This window comes from Pristiophorus japonicus, chromosome 3, assembly GCF_044704955.1.
Source record: "Pristiophorus japonicus isolate sPriJap1 chromosome 3, sPriJap1.hap1, whole genome shotgun sequence".
NCBI classification, from domain to species: Eukaryota; Metazoa; Chordata; class Chondrichthyes; family Pristiophoridae; genus Pristiophorus; species Pristiophorus japonicus.
Window position 1 is genome coordinate 18,489,423 of NC_091979.1, and position 21,147 is coordinate 18,510,569.

The 21,147-nt window shown below is 47.1% G+C and overlaps 1 protein-coding gene across 1 annotated transcript in view; it reads right to left on the reverse strand.

Moving 5' to 3' along the window:
* Positions 1 to 21,147, reverse strand: part of prkag3a (protein kinase, AMP-activated, gamma 3a non-catalytic subunit) — a 61,111-nt gene that overhangs the window by 29,022 nt on the left and 10,942 nt on the right. The window contains exons 4-10 of the mRNA XM_070874336.1: positions 19,418 to 19,499; positions 14,976 to 15,034; positions 11,634 to 11,679; positions 8,044 to 8,098; positions 6,589 to 6,715; positions 5,045 to 5,210; positions 1,971 to 2,008 (exon numbers count right to left, since the gene is read on the reverse strand). Coding sequence (XP_070730437.1) covers positions 1,971 to 2,008; positions 5,045 to 5,210; positions 6,589 to 6,715; positions 8,044 to 8,098; positions 11,634 to 11,679; positions 14,976 to 15,034; positions 19,418 to 19,499 — 573 coding nt within the window. The remainder of the gene's footprint in view (positions 1 to 1,970; positions 2,009 to 5,044; positions 5,211 to 6,588; positions 6,716 to 8,043; positions 8,099 to 11,633; positions 11,680 to 14,975; positions 15,035 to 19,417; positions 19,500 to 21,147) is intronic.

Sequence of the window (21,147 nt, forward strand, 5' to 3'; positions counted from 1 at the left end):
ACTATTTCCAAGGCCACTTCCTTAAGTACTCTGGGATGCAGTCCATCAGGTCCTGGGGATTTATCGGCCTTCAATCCCATCAATTTCCCCAACACAATTTCCCGGCTAATAAGGATTTCCCTCAGTTCCTCCTCCTTACTAGACCCCCCGACCCCTTTTATAACCGGAAAGTTGTTCGTGTCCTCCTTCGTGAATACCGAACCAAAGAAACAGAGGAGGACGCGCCATAGTCCCTCGTGTCAAAGGCCTTTGTACGGTTAAATGCGGCCATGTATAAGGGTCGGTGCTGTTCCCTGCATTTCTCTTGCAGTTGTCACGCCATAAAGATCATGTCCGTTGTACTCCGCAGTGGACGAAATCCACATTGTGACTGCGGGAGGAGCTCCTCAATCACAGGAATTTAATCACTATAATATGGGCCCGAAGCTCTGAAATTCTCTCCCTAAATCACTCTGCATCTCCCGCTCTCTTTGCTCCGTTAAGACTCTCCTTAAAATCTATCTCTCTGACTGAGCTTTTAGTCATCTGCACAAATATCTCCTTATGTGGCTCGATGTCAAATGTTATTTGAAAATGCTGCTGTTAAGTGCCCTGGGACAATTTACGACATTGAAGTTGCTAGTGTCAGCTGTGGCTCAGTGGGTAGCCCACTCGCCTCTGAGTCAGAAAGTCGTGGGTTCAAATCCCACTACAGAAACTTGAGCATATAAATCCAGGCTGACACCCCAATGCAGCGCTGAGAGAGCGCTGCTCTGTCGGAGGTGTAGTCTTTCGGATGAGATGTTAAACCGAGGCCCCATCTGCTCTCTCCGGTGAATGTAAAAGAACCCATGGCAATTTTTAAAGAAGAGCAGGAGAGTTATTCCTGGTGTCCTGGCCAATATTTCATCATCATAGCCAGTCCCTCGAAATCGAGTAAGACTTGCTTCCACTTCTAAAGTGAGTTCTTTGGTGACTGAACAGTCCCAACACCAGAGTCACAGACCCTGTCACAGGTGGGACAGATATTTGTCGGGGCAAGGTGGGAGGTGGGACTGATTTATCACACGCTGCCTGCGCCTGATCTCTTTACGCTCCCAACGTTGAGATTCAAAGATGCACTTTCTCCACCTAGGGCGGTCTTCGGCCAGGGTCTCCCAGGCGTCAGTGGTGATGTCGCACTTCACCAGGGAGGCTTTGAGGGTGTCCTTGTACCATTTCCACTGCCCACCTTTGGCTTGTTTGCCATGAAGGAGCTCCGCATATAGCAGTTGTTTAGGGAGTCTCGTGTCTGGCATGCGAACTAACTGGCCTGCCCAACGAAGCTGATCGAGTGTGGTCAGTGCTTCAATGCTGGGGATGTTAGCCTGGGCGAGGACACTGATGTTGGTGCATCTGTCCTCCCAGGGGATTTGCAGGATCTTGCGGAGACATCGTTGGTGATATATCTCCAGTGACTTGATGTGTCTTCTGTAAGTCGTCCATTTATCCCTCATTCAACATAACAAAAAAACATTATCTGGTCATTATCACGTTGCTGTGTGTGGGAGCTTGCTGTGAGCAAATTGGCTGCCGCGTTTCCCACATTACAACAGTGACTACACTCCAAAAGTACTTCATTGGCTGTAAAGCACTTTGTGACGTCCGATGGTCGTGAAAGGCGCTATATAAATTCTATCTTTCTATATAAATACAAGTTGCTGTTGTTCTCTAAGATGCACCATGAGGCTCTCCAGAGAGCGTGAAGTCTTATTTTAGTCCATGTTGAATGTGCCCGTGTGATGCAATCTCTGGACACAGATAGACCTCGAGACTCACTGACACCAAGTCCCTGCGAACTTGGCCAATTCCAACACCTCTGAGCCGCTCCTGGTGTCCCCCCCTTCCCCAGCCAGTGACATCCCCCACCTCCTCCCCCTCCCACTCTCCTCAAACTCTTTGTACGTGGCTGCGCCTTTGTGTTTAATTTCCAAAATACTTGCGGTACTTACTATAGCATCGAATCGGGAGTAAAGATTCACCACTTTACCTGGAATAAAAAGGAAAATAGATCAGAATATGATCATCATCATCATCATCATCACAGGCAGTCCCTCTGAATCGAGGAAGACTTGCTTCCACTCTAAAAATGAGTCCTGAGGTGGCTGAACTGTTCAATGCGGGAATTACGGTCTCTGTCACAGGTGGGACAGACAATGGTTGAAGGAAAGGGGTGGGTGGGGAGTCTGGTTTGCCGCACGCTCCTTCCGCTGCCTGCGCTTGATGTCTGCATGCTCTCGGCGACGAGACTCGAGGCGCTCAGCGCCCTCCCGGATGCACTTCCTCCACTTAGGGCAGTCTTTGGCCAGGGATTCCCAGGTGTTGGTGGGGTTGTTGCACTTTATCAGGGAGGCTTTGAGGGTGTCCCTGTAACGTTTCCTCTGTCCACCTTTGGCTCGTTTACCATGAAGGAGTTCCGAGTAGAGCGCTTTGTACTATAAACTACTGAAAGCAGGTACTGTACATGCAAGTAGGTGTAACCAGGCTTTTTCACCTCTGTGACCATATAGGTGTCTATCAAGGAAACATGGATTAAATTCCTGTTACCATTAATTTACACGTATCTCAAGTTTTTTCTTATTCGTTCATGGAATGAAGGCCAGCATTCATTGCCCATCCCTATTTGTCCTTGAGTGCCTTGTTTGGCTATTTCAGAGGGTAGTTAAGAGTCAACCACATTGCTCTGGGTCTGGAGTTACATATAAGCCAGACCGGGTAAGGACGGCAGATTTCCTTCCCTAAAGAACATTAGTGAATCAGATGGGTTTTTACGACAATCCAGTAGTTTCTGCATACAGTTTTGGTCTCTGTATTTAAGGAAGCATATACTTGCATCGGAGGCAGTTCAGAGAAGGTTCGCTAGGTTGATTCCGGAGATGAGGGGGTTGACTTCTGAAGATAGGTTGAGTAGGTTGGGCCTCTACACATTGAAGTTCAGAAGAATGTAATCTTATCGAAACGTATAAGATAATGACAAGGTAAATGCAGAGAGGATATTTCCACTCATAGGGGAAAATAAAACTAGGGGACATAGTCTCAGAATAAGGGGCCGCCTATTTAAAACTGAGATGAGGAGGAATTTCTTCTCTCAGAGGGTTGTAAATCTGTGGAATTCTCTGCCCCAGAGAGCTATGGAGGCTGGGTCATTGAATATATTTAAGGTGGAGATAGACGGATTTTTGAGCGATAAGGGAGTAAAGGGTTATGGGGAGCGAGCAGGGAAGTGGAGCTGAGTCCATGATCAGATCAGCCATGATCTTATTGAATGGCGGAGCACTTTGCAGCCGGGGGCACAGCCTCAAAATACGGGGGAGCCAATTTAAAACCGAGTTGAAAAGGAATTTCTTCTCCCAGAGGGTTGTGAATCTGTGGAATTCTCTGCCCAAGGAGACAGTTGAGGCTAGCTCATTGAATGTATTCAAATCACAGATAGATTTTTAACCAATAAGGGAATTAAGGGTTACGGGGAGCGGGCGGGTAAGTGGAGCTGAGTCCACGGCCAGATCAGCCATGATCTTGTTGAATGGCGGAGCAGGCTCGAGGGGCTAGATGGCCTACACCTGTTCCTAATTCTTATGTTGTTATGAGGGGCCAAGTTGCCTACTCCTGCTGCTATTTCTTGTGTTCTTACTTAATTAATTGAATTTTTTTTTAATTCCCAGCTGCCGTGATGAGATTTGAACTCACATCTTTGGATCATTCATCCAGGCCTCCAGATTACTAGTCCAGTAACATAACCACTATGCTACCATTACCATTAATATCTCAAGCTGCTGATACTAATATGTCTTGATCTGATTCTGGATGAAAGGAAGAAAAAAATAAATTGCATTTTTATAGCGCCTTTCATGACGTCCCAAAGCACTTTGAAGCCAATTCAATACTTTTGGAGTTTAGTCACTGTTGTAATGTAGGAAAATGAGGCAGCCAATTTGCGCACAACAAGCTCCCACAAACAGCAATGAGATAAATGATCAGACAATGTCTTGGTTTTAGTGATGTTGGTTGAGGGATAGATATTGGTCAGGACACTGGGGAGAATTCCCCTGCTCTGATGCCACAGGAGCTTTTACATCCACCTGAGAGGTCAGATCGGGCTTTAGTTTAACGTCTCATTCCAAAGACGGCACCTCCAACAGTTCAGCACTCCCTCAGCACTGCACTGGTGTGTCAGCCTGGATTTAGTGCTGAAGCATCGGGAGTGGGATTTGAACCCATGACCCAGAATAATGTTCTGACTCAACCAGTCAGCCCCACGAGCATTCAATTTGATCGTGGCTGATTTGGACCTCAACTCCATTTACCCACCACCACTTCCAAGTTCCCCTCCAAGACACCCACCATCCTGACTAGGAAATATATCGGCCGTTCCTTCATGGTCGATGGGTCAAAATCCTGCAATTCCCCAATCCTTAACAGCACTCTGGGAGCACCTTCAGCACATGGGAATGCAGCAGTTCAAGAAGGTGGCTCACCACTGTAATAGAGCTCCCCCTAGTGGACTACTGCTCCACCTAGTGGACTACTAATGAACTGCAACTACTGGTGTAAATAATAAAGGATCATGTGGCAAGGTCACATGATGACAGTTTCTGTGTAAGAGCCATCTTGTAGAGTGTGTGCTTCTTCGTGATGTCGGAAGGATATATCACAACCGCCACCTTCTCAAGGGCTATTAGGGATGGGCAATAAATGCTGGCCTTGCCAGCGAAGCCAACATCCCATGAATGAATAAAAAAACACTCACAGCTCCATATCCCTCGATACCCTTACCTAATAAAAATCTAGCGACCTCAGTCTTGAAGGCTCCAATTGTATTAGCACCCACCGCCTTTTTAGGGTGAGTGGTTGCAAGGCATCTCTGGCTGTTACTTTAAGTTCAACTGCTATGCCATCTCAGTCCAGAAAGTCCAATTCTGCTCTCTTCCGATTTCTCAGAAGTGCCAGTTCCATTATCCAGTCATATTCCACCCTCCCCCCACCCCAGCCCCCCTACTCCCCTACCCTATACCCACATGTCACTTACCCAGCTTGTTCACTACGGGCAGAGCAGACACTCTTCTTGTCACAAAGATCCCGAATGCTTCGTAAACCGGTGCTGTCTCCTCGATCAGAGCTACGTGTTTGTACGTCCCGATCCCGAGCTCTTGCAGAGATTTCCTCATAAAGCTGGGCTTGGGGAGTTTCGAGGCCTGAAAGCAGATGGAACCGCAAAGAGATCAGCTAAACGGACCGAGTCAAGGCAGGCTCAACATGGAGCTCAACAATTTCAGATCATAACCACCTGACTAACCACAACGATTCTGCCATTCCCATTTACATAAGAACATAAGAATCAGGAGCACACAGCCCCTCGATCCTGCTCCACCATTTAATACGATCATGGCTGATCTGATCATGGACTCAAGTCCACTTCCCTGCCCGCTCCCCATAATCCCTTATCGGTTACGAAACTGGTTCTAGGGGAGGTGGGACCAGTACAAACTGGACGGTCTGCGCCTGAGCAAGACAGGAAGCAATGTCCTAGGGGGAGTGTTTGCTAGTGCTGTTGGGGAGGAGTTAAACTAATATGGCAGAGGGATGGGAACCTATGCATGGAGACAGAGGGAAGTAGAATGGGGGCAGAAGCAAAAGATGGGAAGAAGAAAAGTAAAAGTGGAGGGCAGAGAAACCCAAGGCAAAAATCAAAAAGGGCCACATTACAGCAAAATTCTAAAGGGGCAAAGTGTGTTAAAAAGACAAGCCTGAAGGAGTATTGCGAGGAGTATTCATAATAAGGTGGAAGAATTAACTGCGCAGGCAGCAATTAACGAATATGATATAATTGGCATCACACAGACATTGGCTCCAGGGTGACCAAGGCTGGGAACACAACATCCAGGATAGACAGAAAGAAAAAGGAGGTGAGGTAGCATTGCTGATTAGAGGAAATTGTTGGCGATTTAATGTAAAGTTGTGTCCTCTGGTTACCGAATCTCCGACCACCAAAAATGTGTTCTCCCCACCTACTCTATCAAAACCCTTCATCGTTCTGAACACCTACATAAGAACATAAGAAATAGGAGCAGGAGTAGGCCATACGGCCCGTCGAGCCTGCTCTGCCATTTAATACGATCATGGCTGATCTGATCATGGGCTCAGCTCCACTTCCCTGCCCGCTCCCCATTAACCCCTTATTCCCTTATTAGTTAAGAAACTGTCTATCTCCGTCTTAAATTTATTCAATGTCCCGGCTTCCATGGCTCTCTGAGGCAGCGAATTCCACAGATTTTCTACCTTCTGAGGGAAGAAATTCTTCCTCATCTCAGCTTTAAATGGGCAGCCCCTTATTCTAAGATTATGCCCGCTAGTTCTCGTCTCCCCTATCAGTGGAAACATCCTCTCTGCATCCACCTTGTCAAGCCCCCTCATAATCTTATATGTTTCGATCAGATCACTGCTGTTAAATCTCTCCTTAACCATCTCCGCTCTAAGGAGAACAACCCCGGATTCTCTGACCTCTTATCGAGGAAGAAAGATTTTCGCATATCCCGTGCTTATCTTTAAATGTAATGCAGATGAGAGACTTACGAAGAGGTGGAAGTATTTCAGGATGCGCTTGTGCGTCAGGATATAGAGCACGTTCCCAGACACAGGGTCGATGACCGGCAGACGATGAATTTTATTCTTGATCAAAGAGTAAACAGCATCAAACAGGCTAGGGATGGACAACAAATATAATAAGTGGATTAAAATCATAGAAGAGGGAATAGTTAGTACTTATCAAGAACCTCAAACTTTCTGGGAAGTACAGGTACCATCTTGAGAAGAATGGGCATCTATCTGATGGGATCATTCTGGACCTGACTGGGGATTAATTGTTTTTTATTTTTGAACTGCATATTAGTCTTTGGTTCCCTGTTATTGGCTCTGAGTGTTCTCTTCTAGTCAACACCCTTCAGCTGGGGGCACTAGTGACAGGAGCATATAGTACTCCCCTCCCCCAGCAGTACATGGAGGTGCTCAGCCGTGGCTCAGTGGGCAACACACTCACCTCAGAGTCAGAATTTCATGGGTTCGAGTCCCACTCCAGGAGACATGAACACATCATCCAGACTGACACTCCAGTGAGTGCTGAGGGAGTGCTGCACTGTCGGAGGTGTCACCTTTTGGATCAGACATTAAACCGAGGCTCTGTCTGCTCTCTCAGGTGGATGGAGAAGATCCCAAGGCACTATTTCGAAAGAAGAGCAGGGGGGTTCTCCCTGGTGTCCTGGCCAATATTTATCCCTCAAGCAACATAACTAAAACAGATTATCTGGTCATTATCACATTGCTGTTTATGAGAATTTGACTGTTGCATCTCCTACAGTACACGAGTGACTACACTTCATAAGTACTTCATTGGCTGTAAAGCTCTTTGGGTCATGAAAGATAATAACTGCAAGCCTCTCTTTTTACCAATAGATTGCAGTGGGCTCAGACCTCTTCCTCTCTCTACAGGAGCGGTTATTCCTAGAATATCAGCACCACATCCAATGGCTTAAACAACCACTCCCTCCACCACCGGTGCACCGTGGCTGCAGTGTGTACCATCTACAAGATGCACTGCAGCAACTCGCCAAGCCTTCTTCAACAGCACCTCCCAAACCTGCGACCTCTACCACCTAGAAGGACAAGGGCAGCAGACACATGAGAACACCACCACCTCCCAAGCTCCCCTTCCAAGTTATATATCATCCATTCTTGGGCATATATCAGCGTTCCTTCAACCATCGCTGGGTCAAAATCCTGGAACTCCCTACCTAACAGAACTGTGGGAACACCTTCACCAACAGGACTACAGCGGTTCAAGAGAAGTTGGCAAATAGGGATGAACAGTAAATGCCATTTTTGTTAGTGATTCCCACATGCCAAGGATGAATTTAAAAAAAATACAGCATCTGCTATTTCTCTATAATGCAACCAGGGTCTGCTACTTCCCTGGCAAGATTGAGATAAAACTGGACATACTGCAGTTCCAATCGCACAGAATAATCATTTTACCTGTCATTTGGGGAGATACTGACCAGTTTCTTAAAGGAACCTTGTAAATAAATCTCTGGGGAAAAGAGGAGAGTAAAATCATTGAACTGAATAAGGCCCAGGTACTTCATTATCTGATTTAAAGAAGTAATGTTCATGATGCTGCCTCAATATTACAAGAGGATAAGAGTAAAGACGCCTTACTGCAATTATATAGGGCCCTGGTGAAACCACACCTGGAGTATTGTGTACAATTTTGGTCTCCTTACCTAAGGAAGGATATACTTGCCATAGAGGGAATGCAACAAAGGTTCACCAGACTGATTCCTGGGATGGGGGATTGTCCTATGAGGAAAGATTGAGGAGACTAGGCCTATATTCTCTCGAGTTTAGAAGAATGAGGGGTGATCTCATTGAAACATACAAAATTCTTACAGGGCTTGACAGGGTAGATGCAGGGAGGATGTTTCCCCTGGCTGGGGAGTCTAGAACCAGGGGTCACAGTCTCAGGATAAGGGGTAAGCCATTTAGGACTGAGGTGAGGAGATTCATCCTCACTCAGAAGGTGGTGAATATTTGGAATTCTCTACCCGAGAGGACTGTGGAGGCTCAGTCGTTGAGTATATTCAAGACAGAGGTCGATAGATTTTTGGATATTAAGGGAATCGAGGGATATGGGGATCGGGCGGAAAAGTGGAGTTAAGGTAGACGACCAGCCATGATCTCATTGAATGGTGGAGCAGGCTCGAGGGGCCAAGTGGCCTACTCCTGCTCCCAATTCTTATGTTCTGATATGATTAAATTACTCAACACAAAGATTAGCAGTCCAAACCCAAACATTTTTTTTAAACATACATTACTTGTTGATCTCATCCGTGCCTTTGTTGTCTCTGGACCCGACTACTCCAATGCTCTTCTGGCCGGCCTCTCATCTTCCACCTTCCATAAACTTAAACTTAACTTAAGATGGTGTGTCAGCCGTGGCTCAGTGATTAGCACCCTCGCCTCTGAGTCAGAAGGTTGCGGGTCTAGGCTGACACTCCCAGTGCAGTACTGAGGGAGCCCTGCACTGTCGGAGGTGCCATCTTTCGGATGAGACATTAAACCGAGGTCCCATCTGGCCTCTCAGGTGGACATAAAAGATCCCTTGGTCACTATTTTGAAAAAGAGCAGAGGAGTTATCCCCGGTGTCCTGGGGCCAATATTTATCTCTCAACCAACATCACCAAAACAGATGATCTGGACATTTACCTTGTGGGAGCTTGCTGTGCACAAATTGTCTGCCGTGCTTCCTACTTAAAGACAATGACTACATTTCAAAAAGCACTTCATTGGCAGTAGTGTGTTTTGGGACGTCCTGAGGTTGTGAAAGGCACTACCTAAATGCAAGTTCTCTCTTCAATTATGCCGATGTCTCAGTGCTATGGTATTGGGCTTCACATAACAGACACACAGTTGACCATAAGACCATAACCTGCTACAGCACATTGTATGACCTGCTGCATCTCTCATAGCCATCCTATCCGTGAACCACTGCACTGGACCAGTGTGGTTCCATTAACTCCAATAGTCATTTTTACCTCATCATCATCATAGGCAGTCCCTCGAAATCGAGGAAGACTTGCTTCCACTCTAAAAATGAGTTCTCAGGTGACTGAACAGTCCAATATGGGAATTACAGTCTCTGTCACAGGTGGGACAGACAGTGATTGAAGGAAAGGGTGGGTGGGGAGTCAGGTTTGCCGCACGCTCCTTCTGCTGCCTGCGCTTGTTTTCTGCATGCTCTTGGCGACGAAACTCGAGGTGCTCAGTGCCTTCCCGGATGCTCTTCCTCTACTTAGGGCGGTCTTTGGCCAGGGATTCCCAGGTGTCAGTGGGGATGTTGCACTTTATCAGGGAGGCTTTGAGGGTGTCCTTGAAACGTTTCCTCTGCCCACCTGGGGCTCGTTTGCTGTGTAGGAGTTCTGAGTAGAGCGCTTGCTTTGGGAGTCTTGTGTCAGACATGCAACAATGTGGCCCGCCCAGCGGAGCTGATCAAGTGTGGTCAGTGCTTCGATGCTGGGGATGTTGGTCTGATCGAGGACGCTAACGTTGGTGCGTCTGTCCTCCCAGGGGATTTGCAGGATCTTGCGGAGACATCGTTGGTGGTATTTTGATTTTTTTCTATATATAAACTAAAGGATACAATCCTAACGGGGGGTGCATAAAGACAGGGACCTGGGGGTACATGTGCATAAATTATTGAAGGTGGCAGGGCAGGTTGAGAAAGCGGTTAAAAAAGCACACGGGATCCTGGACTTCATAAATAGAGGCATAGAGTACAAAAGCAAGGAAGTTATGATGACCCTGTATAAAAAGCAGATTTTGCCACAACTGGAGAATTGTGTCCCATTCTGGGCACCACACTTTAGGAAGGATGTGAAGGCCTTAGAGAGGATGCGGAAAAGATTTACAGGAATGGTTACGTGGATAGACTGGAGAAGCTGGGGTTGTTCTCCTTGGAGCAGAGAAGGTTGAAAGGAGATTTGATCGAGGTGTTCAAAATCATGAGGGGTCGAGATAGAGTGGATAGAGAGAAACTGTTCCCATTGGCGGAAGGGTCGAGAATCAGAGGACGCAGATTTAAGGTGATTGGCAGAAGAACCAAAGGTGACAAGGAAAAATATCTTTACACAGCGAGTGGTTAGGATCTGGAATGCACTGCCTGAAAGGATGGTGGAGGCAGACTCAATTGTGACTTTCAAAAGGGAATTGGATAAGTACCTGAAGGAAAAAATATGCAGGGCTACAGAGAAAGGGCGGGGGAGTGGGACTAGCTGAAGTGCTCTTGCAGAGAGCCGGCATGGGCTCGACAGGCCGAATGGCCTCCTTCTGTGCTGTAACCATTCTATGAGTCGATGATTCTAGATGTTCCAGTCCAGCCCCTGCCATGCTCTAGGTGCACATCTCTGTTAGATATGGAGCGGTGATATATTCCTATAATATGACTGGTGACGGAGGTGGAGCGACATCATCGGGGCAGGTGAACAGAGAGGGTTATTTTGCCAATCCCCAACTATTCTTCCTCTGATAATCTTGAGGTTTTCAAAATCAAAGCTTGGCATCACATAACTATTATATCTGTACAGCAGTATTCAATAGATATAAACATTCAATAAATATATAACCAACAACTTTTATGGGGTGTAATGTATTTGCTGCATGGGTTTTTTGCTTAAGAATTTATAGGAACACATTGCTATTAAAAACTAGTTGGTTTATTAGCAAAGGTTTAACAATCACAGTTCATCCACTGGGCTCACAATCACCTGCCTCATCGTGAATCCCCCAAACCCAACTGGCTGGGGTTTTATTGAGTCTTGGGAACATCACGTGACTGGCTAAGCCACTCCCAACTCAACAGCTCTACAAACCTGTGAGCATAGTCACAGGTTACATACATTACATGGGGAAAAATAAATCTATACTAAAACTAATCATTAACACACGCACACAGACTCAGGTGCACATGCACACTCATCACAGTCTCGCACTCACACTCGCTCCCACACACTCGCTCCCACACACAATCCAGTGCTGAATGAAGTTAACCACTGCAGAGACCCCCTCACCTCGCCAAGTCTCAATCTTGTGTTCCTCCAATTCATAGATTTGCACCTGAAAGAGAAAGTTTGAAATGACAAGTTTTTAAAAAAAGAAGCTTTCCACACTGGGACCACAGGCCAACAACAAACCCTTCCCACAAAGCCTGGCAAAGGGCACTGAGCCAAGCCTATAAGGCCAACACTCCACTTCAGCAGGCACATTAGCATCACTATGTGACTTGGGTAAATTCCAAGGAATTCCGCGACCTCTACCACCTAGAAGGACAAGGGCAGCAAGCACATGAGAACAACGCCACCTCTATGTTCCCCACCAAGTCACACACCATCCTGATTTGAAAATATATCGCCCGTTCTTTCATTGTCGCTGGGTCAAAATCCTGGGATTCCCTCCCTAACGGCACTGTGGGGGCACCTTCACCACACGGACTGTAGCGGTTCAAGAAGGCGGCTCACCACCACCTTCTCAAAGGACAATTAGGGATGGGCAATAAATGCCGGCCTTGCCAGCGACACCCACATCCCTTGAATGAATTTTTAAAAATGACCAAGCTATCTCGACCCGCAAACAAATTAGTGTCCTCACATATTGACCAAAAGTACTAACACCCTCTTTTATACTTGCGGTGTGACAAAACAGTCCAGTTACTGCACGGAATACATGTAATTCTTTCTTGAGTTCTACAACAAAAAAGAGGCAATTTGAACTAGGTTCGTGTTAGGCTAGGGTATTTTAACCGACTAAAAACAGTATGCCTTAACTGGTGTCAGCTTGACTCAACGAACAGCAAGCACTCTTGCCTGAGTGACTCTATAGCACTTCAACATGTAATCTAAGCCCACAGTGCTGCACATGCTGTCTGACCTGCTGACATTCAGGTATCACAACTTGAAGAGCAGGAAGTCCACCCTGCTGTCTTAGCTAACATAACTCCCTCAACATCACCACCAAAACAGGTTAACTGAACATTCAGCCTTTGGGTGTTTTACGTAGCGCCTTTCACAGCCAATGAAGTACTTTTGGAATGTAGTCACTGTTGTAATGTGGGAAACGCGGCAGCCAATTTGCGCACAGCAAGCTCCCACAAACAACAATGTGATAATGACCAGATCATCTGTGTTTCTGTTATGATAATTGAGGGATAAATATTCGTCCAGGACACCGGGGATAACTCCTCTGCTCTTTTTCGAAATAGTGTCATGGGATCTTTTACATCCACCTGAGAGAGCAGACGGGACCTCAGTTTAACATCTCATACGAAAGACGGCACCTCCGACAGTGCAGCACTCCCTCAGCACTGCACTGGAGTGTCAGCCTGGATTTTTGTACTCGAGTACCTGGACTGGGACTTGAACCCACAACCTTCTGATTCAGAGGCGAGAGTGCTGCCCACTGAGCCACAGCTGACACTGTGTAGAATGGTTACTATTTTTGCCCAATTGCCGCTGCAATCCACGACTAGTGGTCTCACACCGATTGGAGCCTTAGATTGCTCCATGGCCTTGCCCCTCCCTATCTCTGTCACCTTCTTCAGCCCCACAATCCTCCGACATCAATGCGTTCCTCCAATTCTGGCCTCCTGAACATCCCCGATTTTCATCGGCCACCGCCGTGCCTTCAGCTGCTGAGGCTCTAAGCTCTGACATTCCTTCCCCAAACATCTCCACCTTTCAATTTCTCTCTCCTCCTTTAAGACACTTCTTAAAACCTACCTCTTTGATCCAGATTTGGTCACCTGCCCTAACAGCTCAGGTGGCTCGGTTTCAAATATTCTGGTCACCACATTACAGGAAGGATGTGATTACACTGGAGAGGGTACAGAGGAGATTTACGAGGATGTTGCCTGGACTGGAGAATTTTAGCTATGAGCGAAGATTGGATAGGCTAGGTTTTTTTTCCTTGGAACAGAGGAGGCTGAGGGGAGACCTCATTGAGGTGTATAAAATTATGAGGGGCTGGATATAGCGGATAGCAAGGGCCTATTTCCCTTAGCAGAGGGGTCAACAACCAGGGGGTATAGATTTAAAGTTATTGGTAGAAAGCTTAGAGGCGATTTGAGGGGAAATTTCTTCACCCAGAGGGTGGTGGGGGTCTGGAACTCACTGTCTGAACGGGTGGTAGAGGCAGAAACCCTCACCACATTTAAAAAGTACTTGGATGTGCACCTGAAGTACCGTAACCTTCAGGGCTACGGACCGAGAGCTGGAAAGTGGGATTAGGCTGGATAGCTCTTGGTCGGCCGGCGTGGACACGATGGGCCGAAATGGCCTCCTTCCGTGCTGTAAATTTCTATGATTCTATGATTTTATTTGCCTAACTATGCCCCTGTGAAGCACATGGGGACATTTTACTATGTTAAGGATGCTATATAAATGCAAGTTGTTAAATACACCCCGACAGTAGCTGTAGGAGTGGCTTTGCCCTTGTTCATTGCACATTGAACTTAAACAGAGAGATATGATCCAAACAGCCCTGTTGTAATCTTTAAGAATGCACGTGATGGCAGGTGCTGATGACTACAACCCCTTCTCAGCTTCCGTTCAACTCTGGATCATAAGAAATTGGCCATTCGGCCCCTCGAGCCTACTCCGCCATTCAATAAGATCACGGCTGATCATCGACCTCAACTCCACTTTCCCGCCCGATCTCCATATCCCTTGATTCTCCTAGACTCCAAAAATCTATCGATCTCAGCCTTGAATATATTCAGAGACTCAGCATCCACAGCCCTCTGGGGCAGAGAATTCCAAAGATTCACAACCCTCTGTGTGAAGAAATTCCTCCTCATCTCTTGTCTTAAATGGCCGACCTCTTATCCCAAGACTGTGCCCCCTAGTTCTAGACTCTCCAGCCAGGGGGAAACATTCTCTCAGCATCTACCCTGTCAATCTCCTTCAGAATCTTTTATGTTTCAATGAGATCGCCACTCATTCTTCTAAACTCCAGAGAGTATCGGCCCATTCTGCACAATCTCTCATCATAAGACAGCCTCTCATCCCAGGAATCAATCTAGTGAACCTCCATTGTACCGCCCCCAAGGCAAGTATATCCTTCCTCAGATAAGGAGACCAAAATTGTGCACAGTACTCCAGGTGTGGTCTCACCAAGGCCCTGTACAATTGTAGCAAGACTTCCATACTCTTATACTCCAACCTCCTTGCAATAAAGGACAACATGCCATTGTTGCCTTGCTTGCTGAACCTGCATGCGAGCTTTCTGTGTTCCTTGCACGAGGACACACCAAATCTCTCCGAACACCGACACTTAAAAAGTTTCTCACCGTTTAAAAAAAAATAAATTTGACCCTTGATCAAAGAGAAAGACTAAGAGAGCCCGAGGCTCATTCTTACCATTGGAGATGTGTAGTATCGGTGCAAGATGTTGATGAAGTCGGTAATTGTCAGCATGCCTGCGGAGAGCAGAAAGAGGCCCAGTTACACAGAGGACCCTGGGTCAGCATCAATGCTAACACTGCGAATGAGTGGGAGGGATGGTCTTCGGCAAGGCCATCTGTTTCTGGCTTTCACTGAACACACACAATGCAATTCCCCGGCAGACTGATTAAAAATTCCCCCCAAAACCCAAATGGAACTTTGAATTATTCAGCGACTGTGTACAGGGAGCCGGACCCTTGGGTACACAGTAGGGTGACCACATTTCCTAAGCCAATTCCAGGTGCACACAGGGTGGGAGCTCAGCAAAGGAGCCAGGACGGAAAATGTAGGTCACGCAGCGCAGCAAGACAGAAATCTTTAGCAGCCGATATTTTAACAGTTGCACAAATACATTACAAATGCAAAACAAATGTGCATATAATTACCATGGATGTGACGTCAGCCTGTGGAAAGTCATTTATAAGAATTAGGAGCAGGAGTAGGCCATTCGGCCCCTCGAGCCTGAACCGCCATTCAGTAAGATCATGGCTGATCTTCTACCTCAACTCCACTTTCCTGCACTATCCCCATATCTCTTGATTCCCTTAATATCCAAAAATCTATCGATCTCTGTCTTGAATATACTCAAAGACTGTGGCTCCGGGGTAGAGAATTCCAGAGATTCACCACCCTCTGAGTGAAGAAGTTTCTCCTCATCTCAGTCCTAAATGGCCGATCCCTTATTCTGAGACTGTGATCCCTGTTTCTAGACTCCCCAGCCAGAGGAACCATCCTCCCTGCATCTACTCTGTCAAGCCCTGTAAGACACCGTTTATAAATAATACTGTTCAGTCCATCGACCTGAAACTATGATTCTGTCTAACGGTATGTTAAGCAGATATTCCAATGACTATGGCTCTAGTCTATTTGGGGCCGAGTTTCATGAACCAGGAACTCTTCCAGGGATATTGTCTGCCCGAGGACATAGTACCTCATCCAGGGTCTGTTCCCGGAAAACTGGGCCGTATGTTCACCCTAGTATACAGGAGATTCTGGCTGTAAACCAGTGAAATCATAATTGGGTATACAGGAGATTCTCATTGTCAGCAACATCAGGTAACAGGATACACAGGCAATTTGTCTCAGTGTCATTGTAATAAGTTGACATTTTTCAGTTCTAAAGAAAGACTTGCATTTATATAGTGCCTTTCGCTACCACCAGACATCCCAAAGCACTTTTACAGCCAAGGAAGTACTTTCTGGAGTGTAGTCACTGTTGTAATGTGGAAAACGCGGCAGCCAATTTGCACACAGCAAGCTCCCACAAACAGCAATGTGATAATGACCAGATAATCTGCTTTTGTTGTGTTGATTGAGGGATAAATATTGGCCAGGACACGGGGGATAACTCCCCTGCTCTTCTTCACAATAGTGCCATGGGATCTTTTACATCCACCCGAGAGAGCAGACGGGACCTCGGTTTAACATCTCATCAGAAAGAGGGCCCCTCTGACAGTGCAGCGCTCCCTCAGCACTGCGCTGGGAGTGTCAGCTTAGATTTGTGTGCTCAAGTTCCTGGAGTCGGACTTGAACCAACAACCTTCTGACTCAGAGGCGAGAGAGTGCTACCCACTGAGCCACAGCTGACACCTAGCCCCTCCGCAAGCCCCAGTAAATGGCATGACTGGTGCGATACTGAGCCGTACAAACCACAAAAGTTCCATGCTTCGTCTCTGGTCTGTGCTCTAGTGTCGGGTTGCTCAAGTGGGCAAGCGCTCTTGTCTCAGAAGGCTTGTGGGTTCAAGTCCCACTCCAGGACTTGAGCACATAATCTAGGCCGACACCCCAGTGCAGCTCTGGGGGAGTGCCGCACTGTCGGGAGGGGGGTTGCCGTCCAATTGGCGAGATGCTAAACCAAGCTGCTGGTTCAGACAAACATTAAAGGTCCCCTGGCGCCACATGAAGATGATTTAGGGAGCTCTCCCAGAGTCCTGGCCAACATTCCTCCCAAAGCTTGTGCTATCATTCCAAACATGGGTTGGTCAGGGGGGTGGAGCTACAATTAGGTTCAACATTCCACACCCAGAGCGGGGAGAGAATGTGGAAAACCGCTACCACATGGGGTAGTTGAGGCAAATAGTATAGATGACTGGATGCAGGGAGGATGTTTTCCCTGGCTGGGAAGTCAAGAACAAGGGGTCACAGTCTCAGGATACAGGGTAGGAAATTTAGGACCGGGATGAGGAGAAATGTTTTCACTCAGAGGGTGGTGAACCTGTGGAATTCTCTACCACAGACGGCTGTGGAGGCCAAGTCACTGAATATATTTAAAGAAAGAGATAGATTTCTAGACACAAAAGACATCAAGGGGTATGGGGAAAAAGCAGGAATATGGTGTTGAGTGAGAAAGAGGATCAGCCATGATCATATTGAATGGCGGTGCAGACTCGAAGGGCCGAGCGGCCTAATACTGCCTCTATTTACAATGTTTCTATTTAAGGGGAAGTCAGATAAGCACATGAAGGAGAAAGGATTGATGGGTGTAATGTATGCACCTGTGAGTATGCTCAGAGGTTTGTCGAGCTGTTGCACTGTGAGTGGCTTTGCCAGTCACGTGATGTTCACAAGACTCAATAAAACCCCAACCAGTTGTGTCTGGGTCATCCACGATGAGGCATGCAGTTGTAAGCCTGGTGGATGAACTGGTAATGTGTAGTATGATTGTTAAACCTTTGTTAATAAACCAACTACCGGTTGAATCTCCCTTATCCGACAGCCTCGGGACCTGGCCTGTGCCGAATAATGGATTTTGCCGGACGAGGGGAGGTCAGCGGCCCGGGGAAGGGGGAGGCGTCCCGAGGTTGGGGAGAGGGGTGGGTGGAGGAGGTCGGCGTCCCAGGCGGGCCACGAAATGTTAGCGGGCCGAGTGTCAGCGCGGCCCCAAAGTCGGGGTGTAGATCGGCCGCGTTCTGCGCATAGCTCCCGGCCGCCGGAATCATGCCGGACGAGGAGTGGTGCCGGATAAGGGAGTCCAGGATAAGGGAGTCCAACCTGTAGTTCATAGCAATGAGGCAAACGAAGAACCCACGAAGCAAATAGATTACAATGAGCATGCTGATAGGGGGGCTGGAGGTTCATGTGGAGCATGCTGTAACTACCTCCATCAAAAAAACACATTTAATGCTTCAATCCATTTATTGCAGTCTGTGGGATCTTGCACACCGTGGCTGTCCGATTCATCAGCCTAACGCAAACTGCACTGAAAATTGATTCATTGGACCCGAAACATTTCGGGATATTTCTGAGAGACTTGATCAGCTGCGACACAAGTTACTTAAAGGTGATGTGGCTCAGTGGGTAGCACTCTCGCCTCTGAGTCAGAGGATCATGGGTTTCGGGACTCGAGCACGAAAGTCTAGACTGACATTCTAGTGCAGTGCTGAGGAAGCGCTGTGCTATTAGAGATGGTTGCTTTTGCACGAGTCATTAAATCGAGGCTCTGTCTACCCTCTCAAGTGGAAGTAAAAGTTCCCATGGCACTACTTCGAAGAAAATCAGGGGCGTTTTCCCCGGTGTCCTGGGCCAATATTTATCCCTCAGCTAACATCACTGAAACAGATTATCTGGTCATAATGACATTGCTGTTTGTGGAAGCTTGCTGTGCACAAATTGGCTGCCCGACATGGGTTTCCCTACATAATATCGGTGACCACACTCCTAACCTGAGGAAGGACATTCTTGCTATTGAGGGAGTGCAGCGAAGGTTCACCAGACTGATTCCCGGGATGGCGGGACTGACCTATCAAGAAAGACTGGATCAACTGGGCTTGTATTCACTGGAGTTCAGAAGAATGAGAGGGGACCTCATAGAAACGTTTAAAATTCTGACGGGGTTAGACAGGTTAGATGCAGGAAGAATGTTCCCAATGTTGGGGAAGTCCAGAACCAGGGGACACAGTCTAAGGATAAGGGGGAAGCCATTTAGGACCGAGATGAGGAGGAATTTCTTCACCCAGAGAGTGGTGAACCTGTGGAATTCTCTACCACAGAAAGTTGTTGAGGCCAATTCACTAAATATATTCAAGAAGGAGTTAGATGAAGTCCTTACTACTAGGGGGATCAAGGGGTATGGTGAGAAAGCAGGAATGCAGTACTGAAGTTGCATGTTCAGCCATGAACTCATTGAATGGCAGTGCAGGCTAGAAGGGCCGAATGGCCTACTCCTGCACCTATTTTCTATGTTTCTATGTTTCTAAAAGTACTTCACTGGCTGAAAAATGCTTTGGCAAGTCCAGAGGTCATGAAAGGCGCTTAATAAATCTTTCTTTGATGTTGCGAATCAATTCTTACTGATGATTACATCTCACAAACATGGGTGCTTTCCCAAGACATTTCTGACACACAGGTTTAAAACTCACCCACAAAGCATTGCTCCTTACTGTTCCAGAGTGGGGCAGCTCTTACCCCGTTAGCAACCATCGCCAAGAATGCTTTCTTCACCTGCGCAGAGACGAGGAAATAAAACTCAGCTTATCTCTCTCCGCGACACCCTGGTCCATTCTGCACTCGCCCCCAGAAGCCCCTCCCCTTCCCACGACGCCTTCCCGTGCAAGCGCAGGAGATGCAACACCTGCCCTTTTACCTCCTCCCTTCCCACTGTCCCGTTGCCCCAAACACACCTTCCAGGTGAAACAGCAATTTACTTGTACTTCATTACAATTTCGCTGTTCACGATGTGGTCTCCTCTATTTTGGGGAGACCAAGCGTAGATTGAGTGACCGCTTCACGGAGCATCTCCGTTCAGTCTGTAAGTGTGACCCTGAGCTTCCGGTCGCCTGTCACTTTAATTCCCCACTCCATTCCCACTCTGACCTCTCCGTCCTCGGCCTCCTACACTGTTCCAATGGAGCTCAACGCAAGCTCGAGGAACAGCACCTCATCTTTTGTTTAGGATCTTTACAGCCTTCAGGACTCAACATCGAGTTCAACAATTTCAGACCACAACCTCTGCCCATATTTGGATTCCTTTGTTCCTCTTTTTTTTCTCTGTTCCCATGGCAGCTGGTAATTATTCTGCCATTCTCACCTCATCTTTTGTTTCCTAACTTGTGCCATTACCATCTCAATTTGGCCCATCATCCCTTTTGCCTATCTAATCTCTCCTGCCTTCCATCCTATCACAGGCCTTCCCTTTTGTTCTTTCCTCCCCTCCCCCTCTCACTGCCCCTTGCACTTCCTCAAGAATCTGTTACATCTCAAACTTTTCCAGTTCTGACGATGGGTCACCGACCGGAAACGTTAACTCAGTTTCTCTCTCCACAGATGTTGCCTGACCCGCGGAGATTTCCAGCATTTTCAGATTTTATTTCAGCTTATCTCTCGCTCTGTATGTCTTTCCCCCTTCCCTCCCGAAGCACATAAGAACATAAGAACATAAGAATTAGGAACAGGAGTAGGCCATCTAGCCCCTTGAGCCTGCTCCGCCATTCAACAAGATCATGGCTGATCTGGCCGTGGACTCAGCTCCACTTACCCGCCCGCTCCTCATAACCCTTAATTCCCTTATTGGTTAAAAATCTATCTATCTGTGACTTGAATACATTCAATGAGCTAGCCTCAACTGCTTCCTTGAGCAGAGAATTCCACAGATTCACAACCCTCTGGGAGAAGAAATTCCTTCTCAACTCGGTTTTAAATTGGCTCCCCTGTATTTTGAGGCTGTGCCCCCTAGTTCTAGTCTCCCCGACCAGTGGAAACAACCTCTCTGCCTCTATCTTGTCTATCCCTTTCATTATTTTAAATGTTTCTATAAGATCATTCCTCACCCTTCTGAACTCCAACGAGTAAAGACCCAGTCTACTTAATCTATCATGATAAGGTAACCCCCTCATCTCCGGAATCAGCCTAGTGAATCGTCTCTGTACCCCTTCCAAAGCTAGTATATCCTTCCTTAAGTAAGGTGACCAAAACTGCATGCAGTACTCCAGGTGCGGCCTCACCAATACCCTGTATAGTTGCAGCAGGACCTTCCTGCTTTTGTACTCCATCCCTCTCGCAATGAAGGCCAACATTCCATTCCTGATTACCTGTTGCACCTGCAAACTGACTTTTTGGGATTCATGCACAAGGACTCCCAGGTCCCTCTGCA